Below are 23,974 nucleotides of genomic sequence, written 5' to 3' on the forward strand. Positions count from 1 at the left end.
AAACTGGAACATTGGCAACGCTGACTGTACGGTAGGTAACACCAAGACGGGTCTATGGTACTAGGTGAGGCCGTTTCGTCACTAAATTGGTTAGGGGAGCGGTATATGAAAACAGTACAGAAGAAAGCAGAAGGGGAATTATTTGCTTGTAGCGCGAAAGAGACAGACTGATCACGAGCGACCTTCGGCACTAGCGTATTGTGTTTTGTTTACAAACAAAACACAGTAGACTTCCAATATGGCTGAAGAGTGGTTTTAGCAAGTTGGCCCACCTTAGGATATACTTCTAAGCGCCTTGGGTAACACAAGAAAGAATGAATTTTTATTGGCTCTTTTATTACATAGCAGAAGAAATGATAACTGTCAAAACATGCAGTGTTGCCTACGCGAGACAGACTGAAATAAAGGCTTCAGTCGACCCCCGGTTCACACAAATATCACATTAAATTAATCCGCATCTGACTTCAAATTTAATGGAGGACGAGTTTTTCCTAAACTCAAGTGGCAGTGTTCATTGAATGCCTTCTTCATAGCTGATACCCAGTCTCCTATAATTAAAAAATCACGTACACTTAACGAACTGAGCCCAATAGCCTTCAATTAAATTACCATGTTCCAAAATGTCACATATAGTCGAATTCAAATCGCGTTGTTTATCTCGCGATTCTTCAACTCTTCCACATTTTAACAAATCGATTATATTTTGAGAAATCTCCGGACAAATGTTTAATGTTGTCATAATGAACGAATCGAAACCCGTCGCTACCGCCCCACAGAGAATCGTATCAGCTCCAAGGAAAATAGTTCTCTCCGTCTTGAGACAATTCGTTCCTTGATCTAGGTCACCACTTGTGTACTTTATTCCATGTAAGTTAGGAATGGTTTTCTCGGCCATATCAAGAAACGTTGGCATGTGTACTGTAAAGATTGAAAGAAAATTAATCCATCTTATTTCGCGAAATGTCCTTCAACCTACTATTAACGTCCGTAAACATCGGAATGTGATAGTAGAAAAATGGCGTTGTTGGACAATGAGACGCGATGCTTCCGAGATAGTTTGTTAATGCTTCCGGAGATTTCGGCTTGAAGTATAGTTCTGGCAAGCAGAGTATACCATCGACATCAAGGTTCTCTGCATGTTTTGTCAGTTCAACCACATCAGGATACGGAGCACCTCCTACTTGAACCATCATAACGATTTCGTTTTCCTTACATGCCTGTTTCCAAATTTCAGCAGTTCTTTTGCGTTCCTCAACATTTAGCAGCATTCCTTCACCTGTTGTGCCGTTTATCAAAACCGCGTGCACGCCATTCGACTTCAGGTGTTTGGCGTATGGATGAATAATATCATAATTGATCGTGAGGTCCCTAAATTAAAAAAATTACAATAGTTATCCTTAAATATCACTAAAGCTGTACCTATCATCGTGATATGCCGTGAAAACCGGGGCCATGAGCCCTTTGAAAGTAAATTTCTTCATGGCTTTTACTAACGTACTGTTTGTGCTTCAATCTCACTGGTACCAGCTGAGCTCTGTTATCAATTTTATCAGGCATGTTTGTGTTTGTGTTATTTATAGAAGTAATGATTCTGAGGTTTACACAGTATGTTTCGGCTCCATTCTCACTAAGAGTAACATTAACGGACGAATCGTGAGATTTTCATCCAAAAAATTCTCCTTAGTGAGGAATCGATTTCATAGTTTACACAGATTGTTCATACGATTATGTATAGTCATGAACAAATGACTGTCTGTTGTACTTAAGTAGGGAGTCATAAGATGCTCTAATACCTGACAAATTTTTATCCCGTGCCTTTGCTACTCTCTCTTATGCTTCATACGCTGGCATACATTTTTCATCCAGTGAAGATCTCTTGACGGAACATAGGTCAACATTGGAATGCAGATTTGAATGCAGTCTGTTAGATCTGGTATCTAGGACAAAGGTACATAACATCGACATGTGTGATGTAAAAAGCGGGCTTTTTCATCTTTGGCGTAGCTTGGCGATTGAGTGATAAGATAAGTATTTTACTATGTTCACAGGTTCGTTTGCCCAGCCAGCATAACAAAAAAATCATTTCTTGGACGAGCCAGAATAAACATTTCAGGTGTACTCAGTGTCCCTCCTGCCCACAGTTTCGAATCGGCTTACATACTTGACTGCCACACTGAAAATTTCTTTCATAAATTCGACGCGTTCGCGTGAGTTCTAATTTCTCAACACTACTTGTCTTTATTTCAATTTTGTTCAGTATATATACTTGTTCTTAATCGTTAGGGTATAATATAGGAAGGGGAAAGAATTCTCCTTTTGACGTAGGACTACGTCTAACCGGAAGATATAGGGGGTGAAATGGAAATCTAGGCACTGAACAAGTAGGAAAATGTGCAAGATTTGGAACGCTTATAACTCGAGCATTTCTCAATAGATCGCAAAGGTTCTTGCATCAATTGATAGGAAATATATCTACGCATCTATCATAACGAATAACATTTAATTTTTCTTGAGATAAATAATTGAATAATTGTGAAATATCAAGCATTGTCGAAATGCACTATGTGCCCATTTTTGATTGGTCCAGTTTGTGCTACTCAAATCGTACCGACCAAAACGGGCAACCAGAGCAGCAGCGAAATAGAATGAAGCACGATTGGAAAGGAAAAAGAAAAAATATGAACGAAACATTGGTCGCAGTCTCACACATGCGTAATTTAGAGGTGTGCAAATCAGCTCATCATGATGAACAGCTCTGATCATATCAGCTCATCTAAATGAGCTGTTCTTTATGAACAGCTCTTCAGCTCAGTTGTCAGTGCCGACTTTCAATTTGGGTCCCAAACTCGATAGCCACGAAGCCAGTTTGAAAATGTTAAAATTCAAATGAAATTTTTCACACCATATTATTAATTACTTGAAACACGTATTCCAGACTATTATTTACAACAGACTCGGCGAGTACAACATTTCCGACATTTTTACTGAGGCTTTACATTACAATAGAAAGTTTTCTTCAAAAAAAAAAATCTTATGAGATTTTTGCACCGCCTGCAAACAAAGTGTTTTTCATTGAAATAGAATACTCATTTGATACACAGAAGTTAATTTTCATTAATAATTTGAATTTTAAAATCGTGTTCATTCTGCCTGAGAGCCAATTATTATTTTTGGCGCCCCCTAAACTGGTAAACAAAGCTCAATGCCGTCAACGCGAATATAACAGTTGAAAAGACGAGGGACAAATGAAACTAAACTGATGTCTTAACACGAAGAGCGAGAGACGGTCAGTTCATTTGAATCTTACAGCTCACACACTCTCTTCAATTCTACAGCTCTTTTCTCTCCTTCATCATCATCAAAGTGAGCTGAAGAGCTGTTTGATTTTTTTTGCGAGCTGTTCCGCGTCAACTCACTTCAAAGAGTCGATTCTTCGAAACAGCTCATGAGCGGATGGCACATCTCTAGCGTAATTCTCGAGCCAGCCAGTCAGCTTAAAAATCCCCGCTCCGCTGCCGTAACGATCATTCTCATCGAAACCGTACACCACATCGTTTCGCATCACATCAAATCAACAAACCAACCCAAGCAGCCATGTCTGGACATGGTAAAGGAGGAAAAGTGAAGGGAAAGGCAAAATCCCGCTCGAACCGTGTTGATCTGGAGTTCCCCGCAAGGGTAGCTAGGCCGAGCGCGTTAGTACCAGTGCACCAGTCCACCTAGCCGGCGTTATATAGTTTCGGCCGCCGAAGTGATCGAGTTAGCTGGCAAAGCTGCTCGCGACGATAAGGTGGACATCAAGCCAACAACAGGCAGTTGCAGCGAGTGGCGAGTGGCAAACGCAATCGCAAAACGGCATCAGGTAGCAGAAGAAAAAAGTTTGTTCTTTATACAAACTGCTTTGGTGGCAAATCCAGAACAAGGCGGCATCGAGGGCGTTCGAAATGGTTTTTTTCAAAACCACGAGTACTAAGTTTTCTAAATTGGAACCATTCCATAAAACAAGGCGCTTTTCAGGGCCATTAAACCTTCCAAAAAAGAGTTTACGAAATACAGTTCAATGCTTTCTAAAACAATATCCAAAATAATAATAAAACACAAATTGATTTTTTCATAATTTGTTTGCCAGGATATGATGAGTATGTGAATTTGGCAATTGTTCTGAGCTTATTGATTTTCACCAATTCTTAAATTGCTTCTAGATTGAAAGTACAGTAATTTACACTTATCTCGACATTTAGCTAATTGGACGGACCTGCAGTGCAACATATTTAGTTGGACATTTTTGTAAACATAGAGTTCGGGGTCCAAACTATGACCCCACATTGAAAGTCGACACTGTACCACTGTCATCGCAAATGTTCAATTACAGGTTAAAATTACCTCCAATCCGATACTGAGTGGTGGTAATGCGACGTGCCATTGAATGTAATTTACTGTAAAATATGTCACAAGCTGGATGGGAAGAAATTTTCCAACTGTGAAAGCTGTGGCGAGTGGCAAATGCAATCGCTAAACAGAAAGGATTAGCCGAACAAGATGGGGATATCGAGTGATAACAAAACAATAAACTATTTAGATTGAAGATAATTTTGTGATCCTGAAAAGGACCCTTTTTAGCCTGCATGTGAATCCAACGAGCGAACAAATCGTAATGAATGTATTTTTCGCCATCGCTCTCTTTTAACGCTCATTCGTTCGTCTCGTTGGACTCGCCCCTCTGGCTGAGTCTGCTGATTTGTCTCTATCCTGTGAGTGTGTACCTAGAGTATAAAACACGCGGACCCCAAAAAAATATCTTATTTTCTTTCAAACCGTAAACCCGTGTAGTTGTACGGCATCAGCATCGTGGACGTAACAAAGGAGGACAAGTTAAGGAAAAGGCAAAGTCTCACTCGAACCGTGCAGGTCTCCAGTTCCCTGTTGGTCGCATTCACTGATTGCTCCGCAAGGGTAACTAGGCCGAACGGATTGGTGCCGGAGCACCAGTATACCTAACAGCGATTATAGAGTTTCGGCCGTCGGAGTGCTCGAGTTGGCTTGCAAAGCTGTTCACGACAATCAGAAAACCCGCATCAAGAACAGAGCAGCTTCGGTTCGGCGCTCATCAAGGCAACAATTAGTTTCAGTGAGTGGCAAAGTGTTTCTCCGGCACGTCGCATTAAATGTAATTTACTGAACAACATGTCACAAGCTGGATGCGAAGAAATTTTCCAACTGTGAAAGCTGTGGCGAGTGGCAAACGCAATAGCTAAACAGGAAGGTTTAACCGAACAAGATGGGAATATCGAGTGATAACAAAAACACAACATCAAAGGTTCTTTTCAGAACCATCAACATATTCATAAAGAGTAAACAGTAAACTAATCCATTTTTCAGGTAGATAGGTAGGTATTCACGTAGGAGAAAAAAATAAAACAATATATTTGAAATATATATTTAACAAAAGCTGTCCCCTTTGTATAGTCCTACGTCACTCCGGTTATGTCCCCGACATTACCCACCCGTCTTTTTAAGAATTCCCTTTACCTAGGACTACAGGTACTAAACTAAGGGAGAGAAAGAAAAATATTACTCGGCGCCTGCTCATCAGGCCTAAAATCTATTTGTTTTCCCTTGTCCTATCCAGAGATGTAAACAGTCTTTCTTGGGGATTATGGTTTTCCCCTGCTTCTGTTTTCATTGATTTGGCCATAAGCATCCTATTTTATTACGCTCCCCCGCAATAAATGAGTACCTAAATTTTATAACTTTTATTGCCTATAGTTTAACAATAGCTAAAGTTTTAAAAAGCTAAAAGCTAAAATTTTAGCTAAAGTAGTTCAACTTCGTCATTCAGTTGCACTTAACTCAAAACTGTAAACATAAGATTATGAACTTGACAAACCAAGCTGCCAAGCAATGCCAACCCACAAACATTGAATCGTATATAGAGCATCGAATATTCGATATTTTGGGTGGTATATGATGCGCCCAAATAGCATATACAGTAAGTTACCTCTAATTCCACATATCGAGGCACTACTCTGTGTCGCATTAGAGGTGATTGTGTCCTGTAATTGGACATTCACGATGACAGAGGTACATTATTTGGGTCCCATTACAGGTCTGTCCATTTAACTAGATGTCAAAATAAAGGTAACTTACTGTACATGCAAAGTTGTTAGGCAATACCTAATAACCTAATAAGTATGTTGTCATACGAATATACGTTTCATCACTGGCATAAAAAATGGCGGAAAATATTAAAATAAAATGTTCAGCCCGGGAATCACCATTTTTGTTTGTATATAGAACCTTTATAAAGATTTATGTTTGTACAAATAGGAATTAATCAATTCTCGCATAATTTTTGAAAAGGTCCTATGTAACATTCACATCAACTCGAGAAAAACGAAGTTGAAGATCGGTGGTTAGGGAGTACGCAAATGTCCACGCTTGTCCACGGAGAGGGGGTAGGGATTATGAATAATGTCTACGTGGACACGGTTAATATGTATAGTATAAATAAAGTCTGATATTTGTTCAGAATTTTCAAAGATTTTTTAAAACTGTCCACCCTTTGCACAGAATTGAACTGCCTGAGTGTGTTGCCCGGTCGAACATCCATTTTTTTTCTCATATTGTTGAAATTCTTCACTATAATGTATACTTTGAGACTAACTCACATAAAAATCACTGATATCACGTGATCAGATGAGTTAGATACGTAAGAGTACGCTTTACGCATTTCTTTTCATTTCTGATATATCTGCGTACTTTCCTTGTGATACCCGCAATCCAACTTTGCACAGCTATTGTATCAATCTCTTTCGATAGTTTGTCCCGAAGTTTCATTATCTGTTCAGTGTTCTTAGCTATTTTTCCAATCTTCTTTATCATCCGCTTCAAGATTACCTAATATTTTTCTAATGGGCGGAATTGAGGACAATTGGGTGGATCTAAATTGTCAATTATATTCATACCAAAACAACCAAGAAGTCCATCAAACAAACAAGGCTGTCACAAATATCTTGACTATCGCTCCACCAGGGCAAATACTTTGCCAAATCACGAACTTTCGAGCAAATTGATCCATGAATGTCAATTTAAATCTGCCGAGACACCAGCAGGGAGATTTTTCGGCCAGGAAACTCTCCGAAATCCATCTTTAAGTATGTTTTCAAGCCAAGTAAGTCTGAATAGTGACGCTTTACCAAGACGGGTCAAAAAAGCATATAATCTCAAGCCAAAAAAAGACAACATCTTCTGAAGGGACTTCTTTCAAAAAAGAATCCTGGTCTATTGTAGCAGGAGTTATGAAAGGTTCATTTTTCATACGCAGCTTTTTCTGGAATTTAACCATTTTTTATTTTGCGTTTTCCTGGGCACTTTGCAAATCAAACGAGGTATTAAATATTTTGTACAGTCTTTTCGGAAACAACAGCCTTACAGTACATTCCATCATCCATAACGACGCAACCGTATTTCATCAGCAAATTCTTGGAGAGCATCCTTGAGCGTTTCTTTGGTTCCAGATTTTACTTCGCATTACGGTTCGATACAACTTGTGGATAGAGAATACGAGAAATTTTGAGTGCTTTATCCAGACGCTGTTATGTCATTACCTTTGTCTGGGTCCCTTCACATTGCTCAATTCTGGGTAATGAGAGGGCTGACTCATTAGCAAAGGTAGGTGCAATTGAAGGCGATATTTATCAGCGTCAAATCGCCTTCAATGAATTTTATTCTTTAGTCCGCAAAAATACCATAGTTAACTGGCAACGCAAATGGAACGAAGATGAATTGGGCCGGTGGCTCCACTCGATTATCCCTAAGGTTAGCCTCAAACCATGGTTCAAAAGTCTGGACTTGAGCCGGGACTTTATTCGCACCTTCTCCCGACTCATATCCAATCACTGTTCGTTAGATGCGCTACTCTTTCGTATTAATCTTGCCGACAACAATCTTTGTGTTTGTGGCCAAGGTTACCACGACATCGAGCACGTTGTTTGGTCGTGCGAGCTGTATCTTGTCGCCAGATCGAATTTAGTAGTCACCCTTCGGGCCCGAGGAAGGCAGCCCAATGTGCCGGTGAGAGACGTGTTGGCTCGGTTAGACCTTGATTACATGTCCCAAATATATGTATTCCTTAAAGCTATCGATCTTCATGTGTGATTGTCCTTATACCCTTAGTTTTTCCTTTTCCTTTTCCTTTGTGAGAGATCGGATCCCTTCTTAAGAATAAGATGAAATGTAAATACATATTAGATATAAGATAGGTTTAAGAATTGAGTGTGATGAGTGTGATTGAGAGTGTGATTGAGAGTGTGAGTGTGATCAATGTCAACATATCCTCATATCCCCTCCTTTTCCTGAAGAAAATATGTCACTTTTCTAAACTCGAGTTGACCGCGAGTAATCGGTTTCCTATATTATTAACATTAGAATTAAGGAAAAATGTATATATACTAGTAACAATACAGTAAGGAGTTCGGCTCCTTTAAACCTATGTAACTGAGCCTGTAAAAATAAACGATTTAAATAAAAAATAAACTTGTGGATCGACATTTCTCAAACCACCATTTGTTTTTTGAATTTAGGATTGCGAATCTTGTGCCATTTTCTCCGTGTCTATCGGTGAAAAATCCGGGGAAAAGACAACCACTTGCGAGTGAGTTTTGGGATCAGTTACCGTTGCTTCGATCTCCTGGTTCCCTGTCGATGGTTAGACCATCGACCATTAGACCAGTTCTTCAAATTGTAACAGGATTTGAAATACCGTTAAGTTTTGGACAGTTGAACAGTTCAGCCGACTCATGAGATGATAATCCGGATTTTCATTATTTCGCGATGTGCTAGTTCCCGGACAGCATGATATATGCAGTTGAACTCATCTTGACACTATAAATAATAACTTTATATTCTCATACTGCTTCACCAGCAAACTGCTATATTTTTTAAAAATAATGGTTTTTGATTCTCCAAAAACTTTGTTAAATATCGTATTTTAATCAGACAGCGGGTTTCGAAGATATGGTTCTCTCATAATCAGTTGCTATTAGAATTTGTCATAAGATATCATAAGATATAAAAAGACGGGTGGGTAATGTCGGGGACATAACCGGAGTGACGTAGGACTATGCAAAGGGGACAGCTTTTGTTAAATATATATTTTAAATATATTGTTTTATTTTCTTCACCTACGTGAATACCTACCTATCTACCTGAACAATGGATTAGTTCACTGTTTACTCTTTATGAATATGTTAATGGTTCTGAAAAGAACCTTTGGTGTTGTGTTTTTGTTATCACTCGATATTCCCATCTTGTTTGGCTAAACCTTCCTGTTTAGCGATTTGTTGTCACTCGCCACAGCTTTCACAGTTGGAAAATTTCTTCCCATCCAGCTTGTGATATATTTTACAGTAAATTACATTCAATGGCACGTCGCATTACCACCACTCAGTGCCGGATTGGAGGTAATTTTAACCTGTAATTGAACATTTGCGATGACAGTGGTACAGTGTCGACTTTCAATGTGGGATCATAATTTGGATCTCTATGTTTACAAAAATGTCCAACTAAATAAGTCACATTACATGTCCGTCCAATTAGCTAAATGTCGAACTAATTGTAGAATCCTGTACTTTCAATATGGAAACAATTTAAGAATTGGTGAAAATTGAATAATCAGGAAAGTCCCCAACTATCAATAAGCTCAGAACAACTGCCAAATTCACATACTCATCAAATCCTGGCAAACAAATTATGAAAACATCAATTTGTGTTTTATTATTATTTTGGATAATGTTTTAGAAAGCATTGAACTTTATTTCCTAAACTCTTTTTTGGAAGGTTTAATGGCCCTGAAAAGCGCCTTGTTTTATGGAATGGTTCCAATTTAGAAAACTTAGTACTCGTGGTTTTGAAAAAAACCATTTCGAACGCCTTCGATGCCGCCTTGTTCTGGATTTGCCACCAAAGCAGTTTGTATAAAGAACAAACTTTTTTCTTCTGCTACCTGATGCCGTTTTGCGATTGCGTTTGCCACTCGCCATTTGCTGCAACTGCCTGTTGTCTTGATGTCCACCGAACCGAATGTGTTATGTTCCGAACGCAGGTTTTCTTATCGTCGCGAGCAGCTTTGCCAGCTAACTCGATCACTCCGGCGGCCGAAACTATATAACGCCGGCTAGGTGGACTGGTACACAGGTACTAACGCGCTCGACCTAGCTACCTTTTCCGGTGCAATTGGCGGATACACCTACGGGAAATTGCAGACCACCACGGTTCGAGCGAGATTTTGCCTTTCCCTTCTCTTTTCCTCCTTTGTTGAGTACACGATGCCGATGCCGTACAACCACACGGGTTTACGGTTTGAAAGAAAATAAGATATTTTTTTGGGGTCCGCGTGTTTTATACTCTAGCGGTACACACTCACAGGATAGAGACAAATCGGCAGACTCAGCCAAAGGGGCGGGTCCAACGAGACGAACGAATGAGCGTTAAAAGGGAGCGATGGCAAAAAAATACATTCATTACGATTTGTTCGCTCGTTGGATTCACATACAGACTAAAAAGGGTCCTTTTCAGGATCACAAAAAGTCTAAAGAGTTTATTGTTTTGTTATCACTCGATATCCCCATCTTGTTCGACTAAACCTTCCTGTTTAGCGATTTGTTGTCACTCGCCACAGCTTTCACAGTTGGAAAATTTCTTCCCATCCAGCTTGTGACATATTTTACAGTATATTACATTCAATGACACGTCGCATTACCACTACTCAGTGTCGGATTGGAGGTAATTTTAACCTGTAATTGAACATTTGCGATGACAGTGGTACAGTGTCGACTTTCAATGTGGGATCATAATTTGGATCTCTATGTTTACAAAAATGTCCAACTAAATAAGTCACATAACATGTCCGTCCAATTAGCTAAATGTCGAACTAATTGTAGATTACTGTACTTTCAATCTGGAAACAATTTAAGAATTGGTGAAAATTGAATAATCAGGAAAGTCCCCAACTATCAATAAGCTCAGAACAACTGCCAAATTCACATACTCATCAAATCCTGGCAAACAAATTATGAAAACATCAATTTGTGTTTTATTATTATTTTGGATAATGTTTTAGAAAGCATTGAACTTTATTTCCTAAACTCTTTTTTGGAAGGTTTAATGGCCCTGAAAAGCGCCTTGTTTTATGGAATGGTTCCAATTTAGAAAACTTAGTACTCGTGGTTTTGAAAAAAACCATTTCGAACGCCTTCGATGCCGCCTTGTTCTGGATTTGCCACCAAAGCAGTTTGTATAAAGAACAAACTTTTTTCTTCTGCTACCTGATGCCGTTTTGCGATTGCGTTTGCCACTCGCCATTCGCTGCAACTGCCTGTTGTCTTGATGTCCGCCGAACCGAATGTGTTATGTTCCGAATGCAGGTTTTCTTATCGTCGCGAGCAGCTTTGCCAGCCAACTCGATCACTCCGGCGGCCGAAACTATATAACGCCGGCTAGGTGGACTGGTACACAGGTACTAACGCGCTCGACCTAGCTACCTTTTCCGGTGCAATTGGCGGATACACCTACGGGAAATTGCAGACCACCACGGTTCGAGCGGGATTTTGCCTTTCCCTTCACTTTTCCTCCTTTGCCATATCCAACCATGGCTGCTTGTGTTGGTTTGTTGATGTGAGGTGATGCGAAACGATGTGGTGTACGGTTCGGATGAGAATGATCGTTACGGCAGCGGAGAGGGGATTTTTAAGCTGACTGGCTGGCTCGAGAATTACGCATGTGTGAGACTGCGACCAATGTTTCCCTCATTTTTTTCTTTTTCCTTTCCAATCGTGCTTCATTCTATTTCGCTGCTGCTCTGGTTGCCCGTTTTGGTCGGTACGATTTGAGGAGCACAAAATGGACCAATCAAAAATGGGCACATAGTGTATTTGGACAATGCTTGATATTTCACAATTATTCAATTATTTATCTCAAGAAAAATGAAATGTTATTCATTATGATAGATGCGTAGATATATTTCCTATCAATTGATGCAAAAACCTTTGCGATCTATTGAGAAATGCTCGAGTTATAAGCGTTCCAAATCTTGCATTTTTTCCTACTTGTTCAGTGCCTAGATTTCCATTTCACCCCCTATATCTTCCGGTTAGACGTAGTCCTACGTCAAAATGATAGCATGTGTCGAATCTTGGAATAATCTGTTCAAAACCTATGATTCGACGCATCGTGTAGTCGACTGACGAGCTACGAACCTCCAATGTCAAGTGTCGAATATTCGCGTTGGAAGGTAATCCGTTCGTTGTGGATTACCTTTGTAAAATAATCAGGATAAAACAAGAGTAACAGTTCCGGTAATATAAAATAAGCTTTAAATATAGTCGCAATTCAATTATTACATTGATCCGAGAAAATACAAAAAATGTCCACGAGGACAAGAGGGAAGGGGTTAGTAAATGTATACACTTGACCATGGTGGGGGGAAAGTCTAAAATCATGCTTTTTCTGTCCACGTGGTATGTGGACAGCCACTATCTCGGACGGCTATCTGAAATATGATTCTAGAGTAGTTACAGCTCTTACATATGATACGAAAGAGTTGTAATCGGATACGTCATTCCTGATTGTCGATTGTGTTTTAGTGGAAATATTGCAAAATTTATATAGAAATGGTTAAGTAAAGTTCAGTACTACATGTTTTAAGTAATCAAATAACATGGAGTAAAAAAATTCATTCATATTTTAACAATTTAGAACTGCCTTCGGGCCTGCCCAGCAAAAAAAAATCTAAAATTGGAGGCGATATACATACATTCAAGACTTGTGTGATGTGTATAACTGTCTTATGCATACGAAATTGGAGACCATATACATGTAAATGGAGTATATGATGTTATATAAACGATAATTGTACAATTCAATTTTTGCTGGGATGTATGTATATCGCCTCCACGTTTGCATGTCTGGGCTGGCTAGGTGCATCATATACATGCAATTCATATTAGTCATACTTGTATGTTTGTGAATATAAAACCTCAAAATAAAATCATTACACTAAACCTTCGTTTTAAACAACTTATACAGTAACCAAATCACGCAATAAATATCAAGAATTGCTGGAAACCTCTTATCAATATTTGTTCAAATTAAAAATGTGCTTAACTCCAGTTTTGTTGACAACTTTTATGCATTCAATTAAATCGTACGATAATTCATATGTAAACATAAACATTCCACCTTTCAATCTTCATTAAACACCTCGTAGTAGAAATCTGTCAGTATGCATACACTGAGAGGAATAATTAGTATATATTACGAATTCTTTAGTAATTAATACCAATTCGTTAGTCATTTTCTACCGTACTAATAATTCGTATATTTTACGCGAGTAAATTAGTAAATACAAGTGTCAAAACTAAAAGCAAAACGTGCTGAACAGGGAATACGAGAGTGAAATGAAAACGCGTGTTGTACGTTAGAACACAAGTAGAGAGAATGAATTTTTATTTCTGACAGTTCATACACACTCAAGCTAGACTAGTCTTTTCACACGGTAAATACAAACAGTGAATAGTTTGCCGTTTACACCCCTCCTCAAACTAATCACGGTTCAACTCCCATGACGCCTGGATGTTTGGCAAACGATGCCAGAGAAAGACCTTTGGTGAGTATGTCTGCCGGTTGATCTGTTGTTGGAATATAACACAAGTTCACCTTGCCTTCTTGGACACACTGCTTGATGAAACTCAGCTTCACTTCAGTATGCTTGAGCTTTTTAGATGAACTATCCGATTCGGCGATAGCAATCGTAGACTGATTGTCTTCAAAAATCTTAACGGGCTGACGTTCACGAATATCCAATTCTTCGAACAGTTTACACGTCCACAATACTTCACATATACAGTCCGCTAAAGCATAGCATTCTGCCTCAGTCGACGAAAGTGCTACTGTCCGCTGCTTCTTGGTGCTCCATGCAGTTGTGGCTCCATATATCTGAATCAGGTATCCAGAGACTGAATGTCTGTCGTTCATGTCTGTAGCCCAATTTGCATCGGCAAATCCTACGATCTGATGACGACCCCGATTCTTTCTGATGTATATCAAGCCATATTCTGACGTTCCTCTTAAATAGCGGAGGATTCTCTTCGCATGCTTCCAATGTTCTTCTCCGGGGTTACACTGGAACTGGCTAAAGTATGACACAGCTGCGCTTATGTCTGGACGAGAGGTTACCATCAAATATGTTAAACACCCGATCAGCTCTCGGTAAGGCTTGCGTAAATTTTGCTCAACCTCTAATTTCTTCAGCTGTAGACCCGACTCCATCGGTGTTGACGACAGCTTGCACGCCTCCATACCAAAGCGTCTCAGTACAGCATCAACGTACTTTGGTTGACTCAACTTCATTACACCCTTCGCTAGGTCTCTTTCAATTCGCAGACCAAGGAACATTTGTGCTTCACCGAGATCCTGCATCTTGAATTCCTTCTTCAATATTCGTTTCACAACCTGATCCTGCATCTTGAATTCCTTCTTCAATATTCGTTTCACAACCTTTACTTTATCCAAATTCTTCGCGATGATCAGGACATCGTCCACGTAAAGCAACAGGTACACTGAACCTGACTTTCCAGCTCGAACATATAAACAGCTATCCTCTTCGCATCGACGGAACCCGCAACGAGAAATGAATTTATTGAAACGGTCGTTCCATGCCTTAGACGCCTGTTTTAAACCATAAATGGATTTGTTAAGTTTACACACTCTATCCCCCTCCTCAAATCCTTTAGGTTAACGCATATAGATGTCTTCGATAAGGACTCCATTAAGGAAGGCGGATGTCACATCCATCTGGTGGACAACAAGATCAAACTGATTGACAAGGGCTAGCATCGATCGAACAGTTGACGTTTTAACCACAGGTGCATACGTTTCCGAGAAATCGAAACCAAATCGTTGCGTAAAGCCCTTGGCGACCAAGCGCGCTTTGCGCTTCTGTACCAATCCATCTGGACCAAGCTTGAGCCGGAAAACCCATTTACAGTCAACTGGTTTTCGCCCAGCAGGTAGGTCCACCAATTGCCATGTGTTGTTCTCAGCCAATGACTTCAACTCTTCATCAATGGCTAGCTTCCACTCTGGCCAATCATCCAGCTTCTTCAGCTCATCAATTGTATCAGGGACGTTTTCAACATAACTTTCAGCATTAAGTGCGTAGGCGATGCACAAATAGTCATCCAGCTTCGCTGGAGGTTTGCGAATACGTTCACCGCGGCGCACGTCTGCTTCTGTGTCACCGCTGCACCCGTCCTCATCTGCACCACGATCTTCAACAAACGACCTATCTTCCGCTTCGTCAAATGCTTCATTGTCAGAGTCTTCTCCACCTTCCGCATTGTCTCGTAGGTTCGACGATCCTGGCTCGGATTCCGTACGATCAACAACGCTTCTCGAAGAAGGTCCAACCAACTGACCATTGCACGTGCATCGATCGGGGCTGTCCACAATGGATTCACAGTTGCTTCGCCGCTGACTGATAGTTCCTCCACCACGACATCACGAGCGATAAAAATACACTCACCGTCCCACAAACGATAACCACCACCGCCGTATCCAACAAAATAGCAGACCTTACTGCGTGCATCCAATTTGCCACGCTTCTCTTTCGGGATGTGGCTGTACGCCTTACTCCCGAAAATCCGCATCCTTGATACGTCCGGCTTATGCCCGTACCAAAGCTCGTACGGTATTCTATTTCCTTTCAGCGCTGCCGTGGGACTTCGATTAATAATATAGACAGCCGCCAACACCGCCTCGTTCCACATATTCCGATCAAGTCCGGAATCCGCTATCATCGCTCTGGCTTTGTCGAGAATCGTGCGATTAAATCGTTCACTGACCCCGTTTTGCTGGGGGGTATACGGAACCGTAAACTCCATCTGTATCCCTTTGATTCTACAAAAGTTAGCGAAAGCCTTGCTTACATATTCTCCTCCGTTGTCGCAGCGCAAACGACTAATGCTACTATCGAAATGGGCATCTGCCATTGCTGTATACGTTTTAAAACAATCCAATACCTCATCTTTCGTACTCAGAATATAAGCCGCACAAAAATGTGTATAATCATCTGTAAAAGTTACAAAATAGCGTTTCCATGAAGTCGGATTCATCGCACCGCAGACATCACTGTGCACTAGCTCGAGAGGCCTAGAGCTCCAAGGAAGCACCAAATCCTGGAAGGGTTTCCGTGTTTGCTTGCCTTCCATGCAAGGACCGCACACACCATCAATGATTACAGGTTCCTTCTTCAGTGATAAACCGTTCACCATATTTTCCCGGATTAGCTTCATCAAACCACTCTTCCCTATATGGCCGAATCTTCTGTGCCACAGCTCAGCATTATCCACTGCCTTCTGCGTCACTAGCACCTCATAGTTCACTGCTTTCTTAACTTCAACGTTAAGTTCATAAAGACGATCCGACCGACTTCCCGTACACACAACCTCACCATCTCGCTTAATCACAGCAGCATTCTTGGAAAATGTCACTTCCATACCGAGCTGCCCAACGCGACGGATCGAGAAGAGATTGTAGTTCAAACCCGGAACGAACAAAACATTGTCCACGACGCACTTTAACCGACGATTACCGACTCGCGCTACAATATCCACTTTTCCCTTGTGGTAACTTCGAAGAACCTCGCCCGATGCAATTTTAATCATCACTGGCTCGTTCAATTTCTGTACGTCTCGAAGAAACTCACTGGAACTGATCATGTGGTCAGACGCACCGGAGTCCAAAATCCACTTGAATTCACTTCGATTGCAGTTTTTATCATTTATGTCGACACTACTACAAACAAACGTGATCTCCGATTCACTGACATGCGCTTTTTCTTTATTTTCGGACTTATTTTTCTTCTTCGATTTTGTTACATCGAACTCTCGCAATTGGGGACACTCAGACCGCTTATGCCCCAGCTTCCCGCACGAAAAACACTTTATTTTATATTTAGCACTTTTTCCCGCGAACGCAGTAGTATCACTATTACCCCCTGCTTCATCACTGTGCTCCCGCTTCACGCTTTCACTCAGCAAACGGGCTTTCACAAAGTCAAGCGTACACTGCTCTGGCGACAGTGTTTCCAACACGGTAACAAGCTGCCCATACGAACTCGGCATTGTTTGGAGTAGGTAAAACACCACCAGACTTTCCTGCAGTTTGATTCCGGCCGATTCCAAGTCCCGCACCATCTGCTCGAATTGAAGCAAGTGCGCTTGGAGAGCTCCGGATTCCACAAACTTCATCGCTGACAACTTTTTCAGAAGATAAAACTGCCCATAGATTCCTTTTCGGGCGAACGTATTCTCAAGCGTCGTCCAAATCTGCCGCGGGGATCGCTTATCCTTTATGTATTCGAGTTGCGAATCCACGATATTTCGGACTAGCACCGACTTGCATTTGACGTCCTTCTTTCTCCTCTCTTGCAGCTTCGCCTCCTTGTTCCGCTTAACCTCGACGTTGTCCGACACTAGTATCTGGTATTCCTCTACCTCTTCCGGCTCCGAACGAATGCATTCAATCAGGTTCAGCTCCTCCAGATGTACCTCCATCCGGAAGCACCAATTATTGAAATTGGCTCCATCGAAAAGATAAATCTTCTTTTCCTCCTCCATTTTAATGCAGCGTCAACAACAGCTCACCAACAGCAGCAACAGCGACAAATCACTCGGAACCGCTCACCAGAACTGCCACACGAACCGAAAATTTTTTCCGCTTTGTTCACTACCGAACTGAAAATTTTTCGCGTCGTATTCAAACACGCTTGCACTTGAAAATGGGGCTCGGGTTGCCATTCGTTTATTATACAATACGGGTTGATATCGGGTTGCATTCGTTTATTATACAATCGGGTATCGGGTTGCATTCGTTTATTATACAATACAATAATGACGATATAGAGGTTATATTTTGTTCATTTATTTCCATCGAATAAAATTCCAACAAAAAAAGAGCACTTAAGCACTTGTATGGGCACAAGTTTGCAAACGGGTATACTTCCACGCTCGGAGCATTTTGCTGCTGGATGATTGGCATGTTGGTAATGGATATCTGCGTTAGTATTTTGTTGCCGGTGCCGTCGAGATAGATTATTCAGCACAACAATTAGTATTTATTCGGTGTGGCCCTTCATTTCCTTTCGGCGAAAATACCTTCGTGACCGAGAAGAAATATAAATGTATGATTATATTTTATTTAAAACAAACTGCTTACATCCAAATTGCATTTCTTTCATGAGGGAAATGGCGACTGCGAGCTTTGCTCTACACAGTTGCTCAGATATGGCAACACTCTAACTAACGCTATCAAGTAAAATGTACTAATCTCTCGTAAGAATGTATATAACATCTGACATTTGCTTTACGAGATTTTGGTAAAATGTACTAATAATGTGTGCATTCTACTAATGTATCGACTACTAAAGATTTGGTAGCTCCAGTTACGAAAGATTTCTTCTAGTGTACATTCTCCTACGAAACATAGTGGAAAAAATATATTCGTCGATGTAAACCTAAGATCTTAAGCCCGGTTTAGGCGGCTCGCACACCGGAACAATAAGCAACTAGCAAACTGCAATACGCAATATGCAACAGGCAACATATTTTGTTGTTCTTCGCATACCAGAGCAATGAAAGCCATCGGCTTAATGTACGAAACATGTCAAAATATGGGCGATAAGTTGCTCTTCAACCGACACACCGTGTTGCTAGTGACATGTGTTGCTCTGTAACAGCGACAGCGATATCGTATTGCGTCGGTGTGCGAGATCAACAAAAATTAAATGGAAAAATCCATTGGCGATAATATTGCTTATTGCATGTTGACAGTTGCTAGTTACTTATTGCTCCGGTGTGCGAGCCGCCTTAAGGCTGATTTAGACGATGCCAGTCAGCGCTCTAGTTGAAGTATCCAGTGAACAGAGAACAGACACTCTGTTCAAGTTACTTGTACCAGTATCGAACAAGTAATTGGCCTCTAACTTAAACAGAGTGTCAGTTCTCTATTCACTGGATACTTCAACTAGAGCGCTGACTGGCATCGTCTAAATCAGCCTTTAGAGTTCCCGTGAACGTGAACTTAAACAGGTGGCGGAATAGTACGATCATTTCACGGTAAAACTATAAATAAAGGCGCTAAAAAAATTCGTGTCCAAAAGCGCGGTGTAAATAAAAAGAGAGAGTGCAGTGAGCAGTGATTGCTGCGATGACAAATTTGCAGTGCGGTCGTAAACACTGAGAGAAGCTTTCCCTCAACTCTATAGAGCAAGTATTAATTGGTTGCCGTTGACACCAATGTTTTTGTTATATATATAATTTAAAGTCCCTTTTTACACATTGTTTCTATAATGAGCCCCCACAGGAATCATCTGCCACTCTCCCGTCGCCGGAGCGGTGTTTTTGTAGACAATCGTCGACGATGGTGTGGCTGAGCAATGGAAACGATGTTTGATTTCGTTGGAAAGTTACAGCCAAAAGTATAAAATCACCTCAAGGGATATAGTATTGCTGTACGAATTTTTAAACGCGTTTTTCTCGAAACAATGTTTTTCAACCGATGGTATCGATATCTCAGGGTCTACTCGACCGATTCGACTGATTTTTTTTATTAGTATGTAAAAATGAATTATCTAAAGCGTTACATAGCCGTTTTTTGATATATCATTTCAAAATATTTATTGAAATTCGTTCTGAGATACCCCGTTGCTTCAGAACCTATACCACCAGCAAGGTACCGATTTCAATTCATCAAGCTGCAACAGCGTAAAAATCATAATTCGTGCAATAAAAAAAATCGAAAATACATCTTCAAATATACCTTAAACAATAACCAAAATAAGCTAATCTGCGAAAAATCTCTCAAGCCAAACCGAATTTACCTCAACCAGCTTCTTCGGGTTGAGAGACCTATTCCAGCGGCGACGAGAAACGACCGGTTTTGGAAGCACAATACCTGCCGTATAGACCGCTTGAATGGTCCCAGTAAGATTCACCCTTCTGATTCTGCATTGAGAGTGCCAGGAATAGCCGAAATGAATCCTATCAGCCGACCGAACGTGACTACTTTTACTCCCCAGCAGCATTCCGAGCACCAACCATATGGTTCAAGTGCTCACTTCAAGAACGTCGGCTGATAATCGAATCTAAACATGGATTTGTCTGGCTCTATCGGTTCTATTCATCCGTACTTTAGGCACCGGCTGTGTAAGTCAGAACTTGAAAGCTTTATTGAGTGCCTCCTCTGGTGTTTCCGCTGGCTTGAGCGAACTCAACTTTAGTTGCTCTTAAGTTTATCAGCATATCCTGGCTGGGAATTTGGCCACCTACAAATAGCCGGATCAGGGGGTCTTCGTAGCCACTTGGTTACGCGTTCGCTTACCAAGCGATCGATCGTGAGTTCAAAAACTCAGGACCCTCATTGACCATCTTTGTGTTGTTACAGAATAACTACGTCCACGCAACCATCATCAGCGATGGAAATCGATCCACGGTCGAAATAAGATCGATTCATCCATACAACTGCTCTGCTCTGCAAGAAACATCGAGCTGCTGTTCTATAAATAACTCAACAATGATGAATATCAACTGTCTCCGCTGTCCGGTCTGCTGAACAATGGATGAACAGAAAGAATACCCTTACGCCTAAATGGCTTCTACAGTGTAATTTACCATAATGTAATGGAACAGAAAAAACTTAACGCCTAAACTAACGACTGTGTAATTTACAATTTATAGAAACATAAACATATGTACATGTACACGATTAAAACCCGGCTCTGTAACAGCTAAAATGCTATTGAGCCTAATAAATAAATAAATGAGATAAAAATATAAAAAAAATAGCCGGATAATATAACATTACCGTCGATTCATTTGTTCCAACGGACGAACAAAACACAGCGCTATTTATCGTACTTTCAATTGATTCTCGGTCCACTTCAGCACTGTTGTCATTGTGAACCTTGTTTTTCTTTTTCTTATTTAACTTAGCAGCCTTTACTGGACCACTTCCATTTGTCGTGGCTGATATTACACCATTTGTCAGCGTCACAGATTTCTCCTCAAAATAAAATTTATGTCAAAGTACGTAGAATAGAAGGTAAGGGATATTTCCTGTGTATACACACGGAGAGCGCATGTGTTACAAACACAACGAAGTTAGTAATAACAAATCCTCAATTAGTTCGCAGTTCTGAAGTTTTTTAAATATTTCTCGATTTTAAAAGTTCCAAAAATTCTGAAAAGAGACAAAATCGCAAGTCGTGCCGAAGGTAAACACGATAATGTACCGCTTTTTCAGTGCAAGTAAGTTTTTATGTGGTTTTTTATCGATTTCATACTGAACAGGTTTTGTTTACTACAGCGAAATGTTGAAGTACCACGTCCCGCGATGCCGGAACAGAATAATTTCGAATGAGATAAACTACACTGAGTGAAATAATTAGTAAATATAACGAATTTTTTGGTAAATACTACCAATCTATAGTCATTTTCGACCGTACTAATAAACACATATGTCAATCAGAACCATGATTCGGAAGCCCAATATCGGCTACATTTTCTCGCCGAAAATGCACGTATCAGAATTATATCCTTATTATACCTCCGTATTGCCTTATGGGAACAATGAAAATGGTTAATACGCGCTTTTCTCACCAATTTTCAGATATGACAATATCCAAGCTTAAGGCCCATTTATACGTTGCTAGTAGCTGACTTGACAATGAGCAGCTACTGACCCGGTGGACTCGCTTGACAATTGGTTGACTCGCCTTGTCCGTTCACATAGTGTGAGCTGCTGGCGAGAAACTAGATACTACGGCACGGGTTTACCTGGGATGCCAGGCGATTTTTCAAATGTCCATCAAATAGTCAGAAACAGCAATCAGGTCCGAATTTGTCAAATGATTGGTCCGAAATCGACTTCTTTATTGGTAGTTTTCATCTTAGGTTTTCAGTTGAATGTATCATTACACAATTTTATAGAGATTACAGAGCAGTGTTGAGAATAACACCTGAACAAGTGGAAAAACTGTTGAATTTAATTGCTCCACAAATACAACGCCAAGATACACTCATGAAGGATGCTGTACCTGCAAGAGTGATAATATAAATGACATTGATATGCCTTTCTTCTGGAATATTGTTCAGATTGTTGTCGATATTTTTTAGAATCTCGAAAGCATCCATAGCTAAGATAATTCCGGAAGTATGTGATGCTTTAAATGATAGTCTAGAAGACTTTTTAAAATTTTATTCACACGCGTCAAAAATTAAAATAATGAATGAAAATGTACTTTTTTAAATCGAATATGTATTCTGTTTCTTAGAACCTTACTTTTTTTCGCAAGTTGTGAGTGAATTTTGAATGAAAATTGTGCCTGATAATGATTCTATATTAGACATTCTCCAGAAAACTATCTCAAAAAGAAAGCGTGCCCCGCCAGCGTGCAAAACAGAATAACAATGATTTCGTTAAGAAACTATGAGGGTTTTATTTGTTTTTCCAATAATTTTCAAGTCTATAAATATCTTCGCATATTTTCAAATATCTTAAAAATAGAGACATTTCTTTACATTTGGCATCCCTGATTCGAACGCTAAATTCTGTTTTTGACGTTTTGAAGCATGCGAGTGCGAGTAAATTCAAAAAACTTTGAAGTAGCTCGCACGCCGGATCACACATGACAATAACTGGCATGATGTGTTCACACGGTGTGAGTAGCTGCACTGCAGTAACTGACTAGACCGACTCGTATGCTTGCTCGCACCGTCTGAACCCGGCTTTACTAATGTTATCGAGTAAAATATACTAATTTCTGGTAGGGATGCGGGTTTGTTGACAATATGTACAAAAAATTTGTACATTCTACTAATTTTGCATTACCAAATGTATTTAGTAGTTTTCGACCGAGGATTTTTCTAAGGGTAATCGGAGATGTTTTCAGCTATCCAATGCATTCGCTCCTTGGATCGGGAACGGGAACGACACTGCTTCGATATAACCTCTCAACACATTTGTTTATCGGATTGCATTATTTTTATAGTACAGGTGCGATAACTTTACAGTTTTAAATTTTAAAATAATTAAGTAAACTGCTATTTCATCATTTCGAAACATTTTTGGAGACAGTTCTTGTATTTGAAAAATTAAAAACTGTTTAAATTTATATGGATTCGATCGATGGTTTATTACTATTTCTTGCTTTTTTCCTTTGCCTACCACACTTGAACAAAGCAGGGAGTAGACTACCTTCTTATTCCACGTGCTTTGAATTCATGTAACGTTGCTCGGTGAAATTTGAAACAGTGACAGATATATGTTTTCTTCGCGGTTGCCAGGAATGACAATCGTCAAAGTTACCAACACCGTGTAGTAAAACGTATCAGTCGTTGGTAGGGATGTGTATTGCATCTGACATTCATTTTTCATACGGTTGGTAATATGTACAGACAATATGTACATTCTACTAATGTTTGCATTACCAAATATTTGGTAAATTCTTTTACCAAAGATTTTTCAGGGTGTGTGAAAACTGGTGTATTAATTTGCTAAACCTACACCCAAACTAGCGTTGGCAGAAAAGATGCCATTTCCTGGTCATGAAAGTCAAATGCGCAAATAATGAGCTATTTTGAAGCTTAAAAATGGTTTGTATGTATGCGAGCAGACATCTCTTTCTGTTTTTTTTTCTCTTTTCATTTGGGAATGTGCAAAAAAAGGTCCATACTACGTCAATGGGGATCGAACCAAGGCCGGCTGGAATGCAAAGTTACTTTACACGACCACGCTATCCATATAGCTGCCAGCGCTATTATAAAGGAGCGTGATAATATTACACCTCATCATAAAATAAAGTTGGAGAGTGTTTTCTAAGACGATAAAGAAGAACATGAACGAGAATATATCTTTCTCT

At 40.1% G+C, this 23,974-nt stretch overlaps 1 protein-coding gene across 2 annotated transcripts; it reads right to left on the reverse strand.

Moving 5' to 3' along the window:
• Positions 1 to 303: 303 nt before the first annotated feature.
• Positions 304 to 21,102, reverse strand: LOC129770659 (N-acetylneuraminate lyase-like). Of its 2 annotated transcripts, none has more exons than XM_055773620.1 (4): positions 20,920 to 21,102; positions 977 to 1,368; positions 610 to 918; positions 304 to 548 (listed from the first exon to the last, which is right to left on the reverse strand). In XM_055773620.1, the coding sequence occupies exons 1-4, from the start codon at positions 20,928 to 20,930 to the stop codon at positions 448 to 450; spliced, it is 813 nt and encodes a 270-aa protein (XP_055629595.1). In that variant the 5' UTR covers positions 20,931 to 21,102; the 3' UTR covers positions 304 to 447. The 2 variants fall into 2 exon arrangements, with proteins under 2 accessions (XP_055629595.1, XP_055629594.1); XM_055773619.1 differs by lacking the exon at positions 20,920 to 21,102 and adding an exon at positions 1,420 to 1,525.
• Positions 21,103 to 23,974: the final 2,872 nt, after the last annotated feature.

Source organism: Toxorhynchites rutilus, chromosome 2 (assembly GCF_029784135.1).
Source record: "Toxorhynchites rutilus septentrionalis strain SRP chromosome 2, ASM2978413v1, whole genome shotgun sequence".
NCBI lineage: Eukaryota > Metazoa > Arthropoda > Insecta > Diptera > Culicidae > Toxorhynchites > Toxorhynchites rutilus.

What these genes read in the sequence shown, in the direction of transcription:
- LOC129770659 (XM_055773619.1), bottom strand. Translation starts at nt 1,481, where the DNA reads ATGAAGAAATTTACTTTCAAAGGGCTCATGGCCCCGGTTTTCACGGCA. An exon ending in ACGGCATATCACGATGATAG is followed by an intron (nt 1,369 to 1,419) that starts GTACAGCTTTAG and finishes TTTTTAATTTAG; the next exon opens with GGACCTCACGATCAATTATG. An exon ending in GATGTTTACGGACGTTAATA is followed by an intron (nt 919 to 976) that starts GTAGGTTGAAGG and finishes CAATCTTTACAG; the next exon opens with TACACATGCCAACGTTTCTT.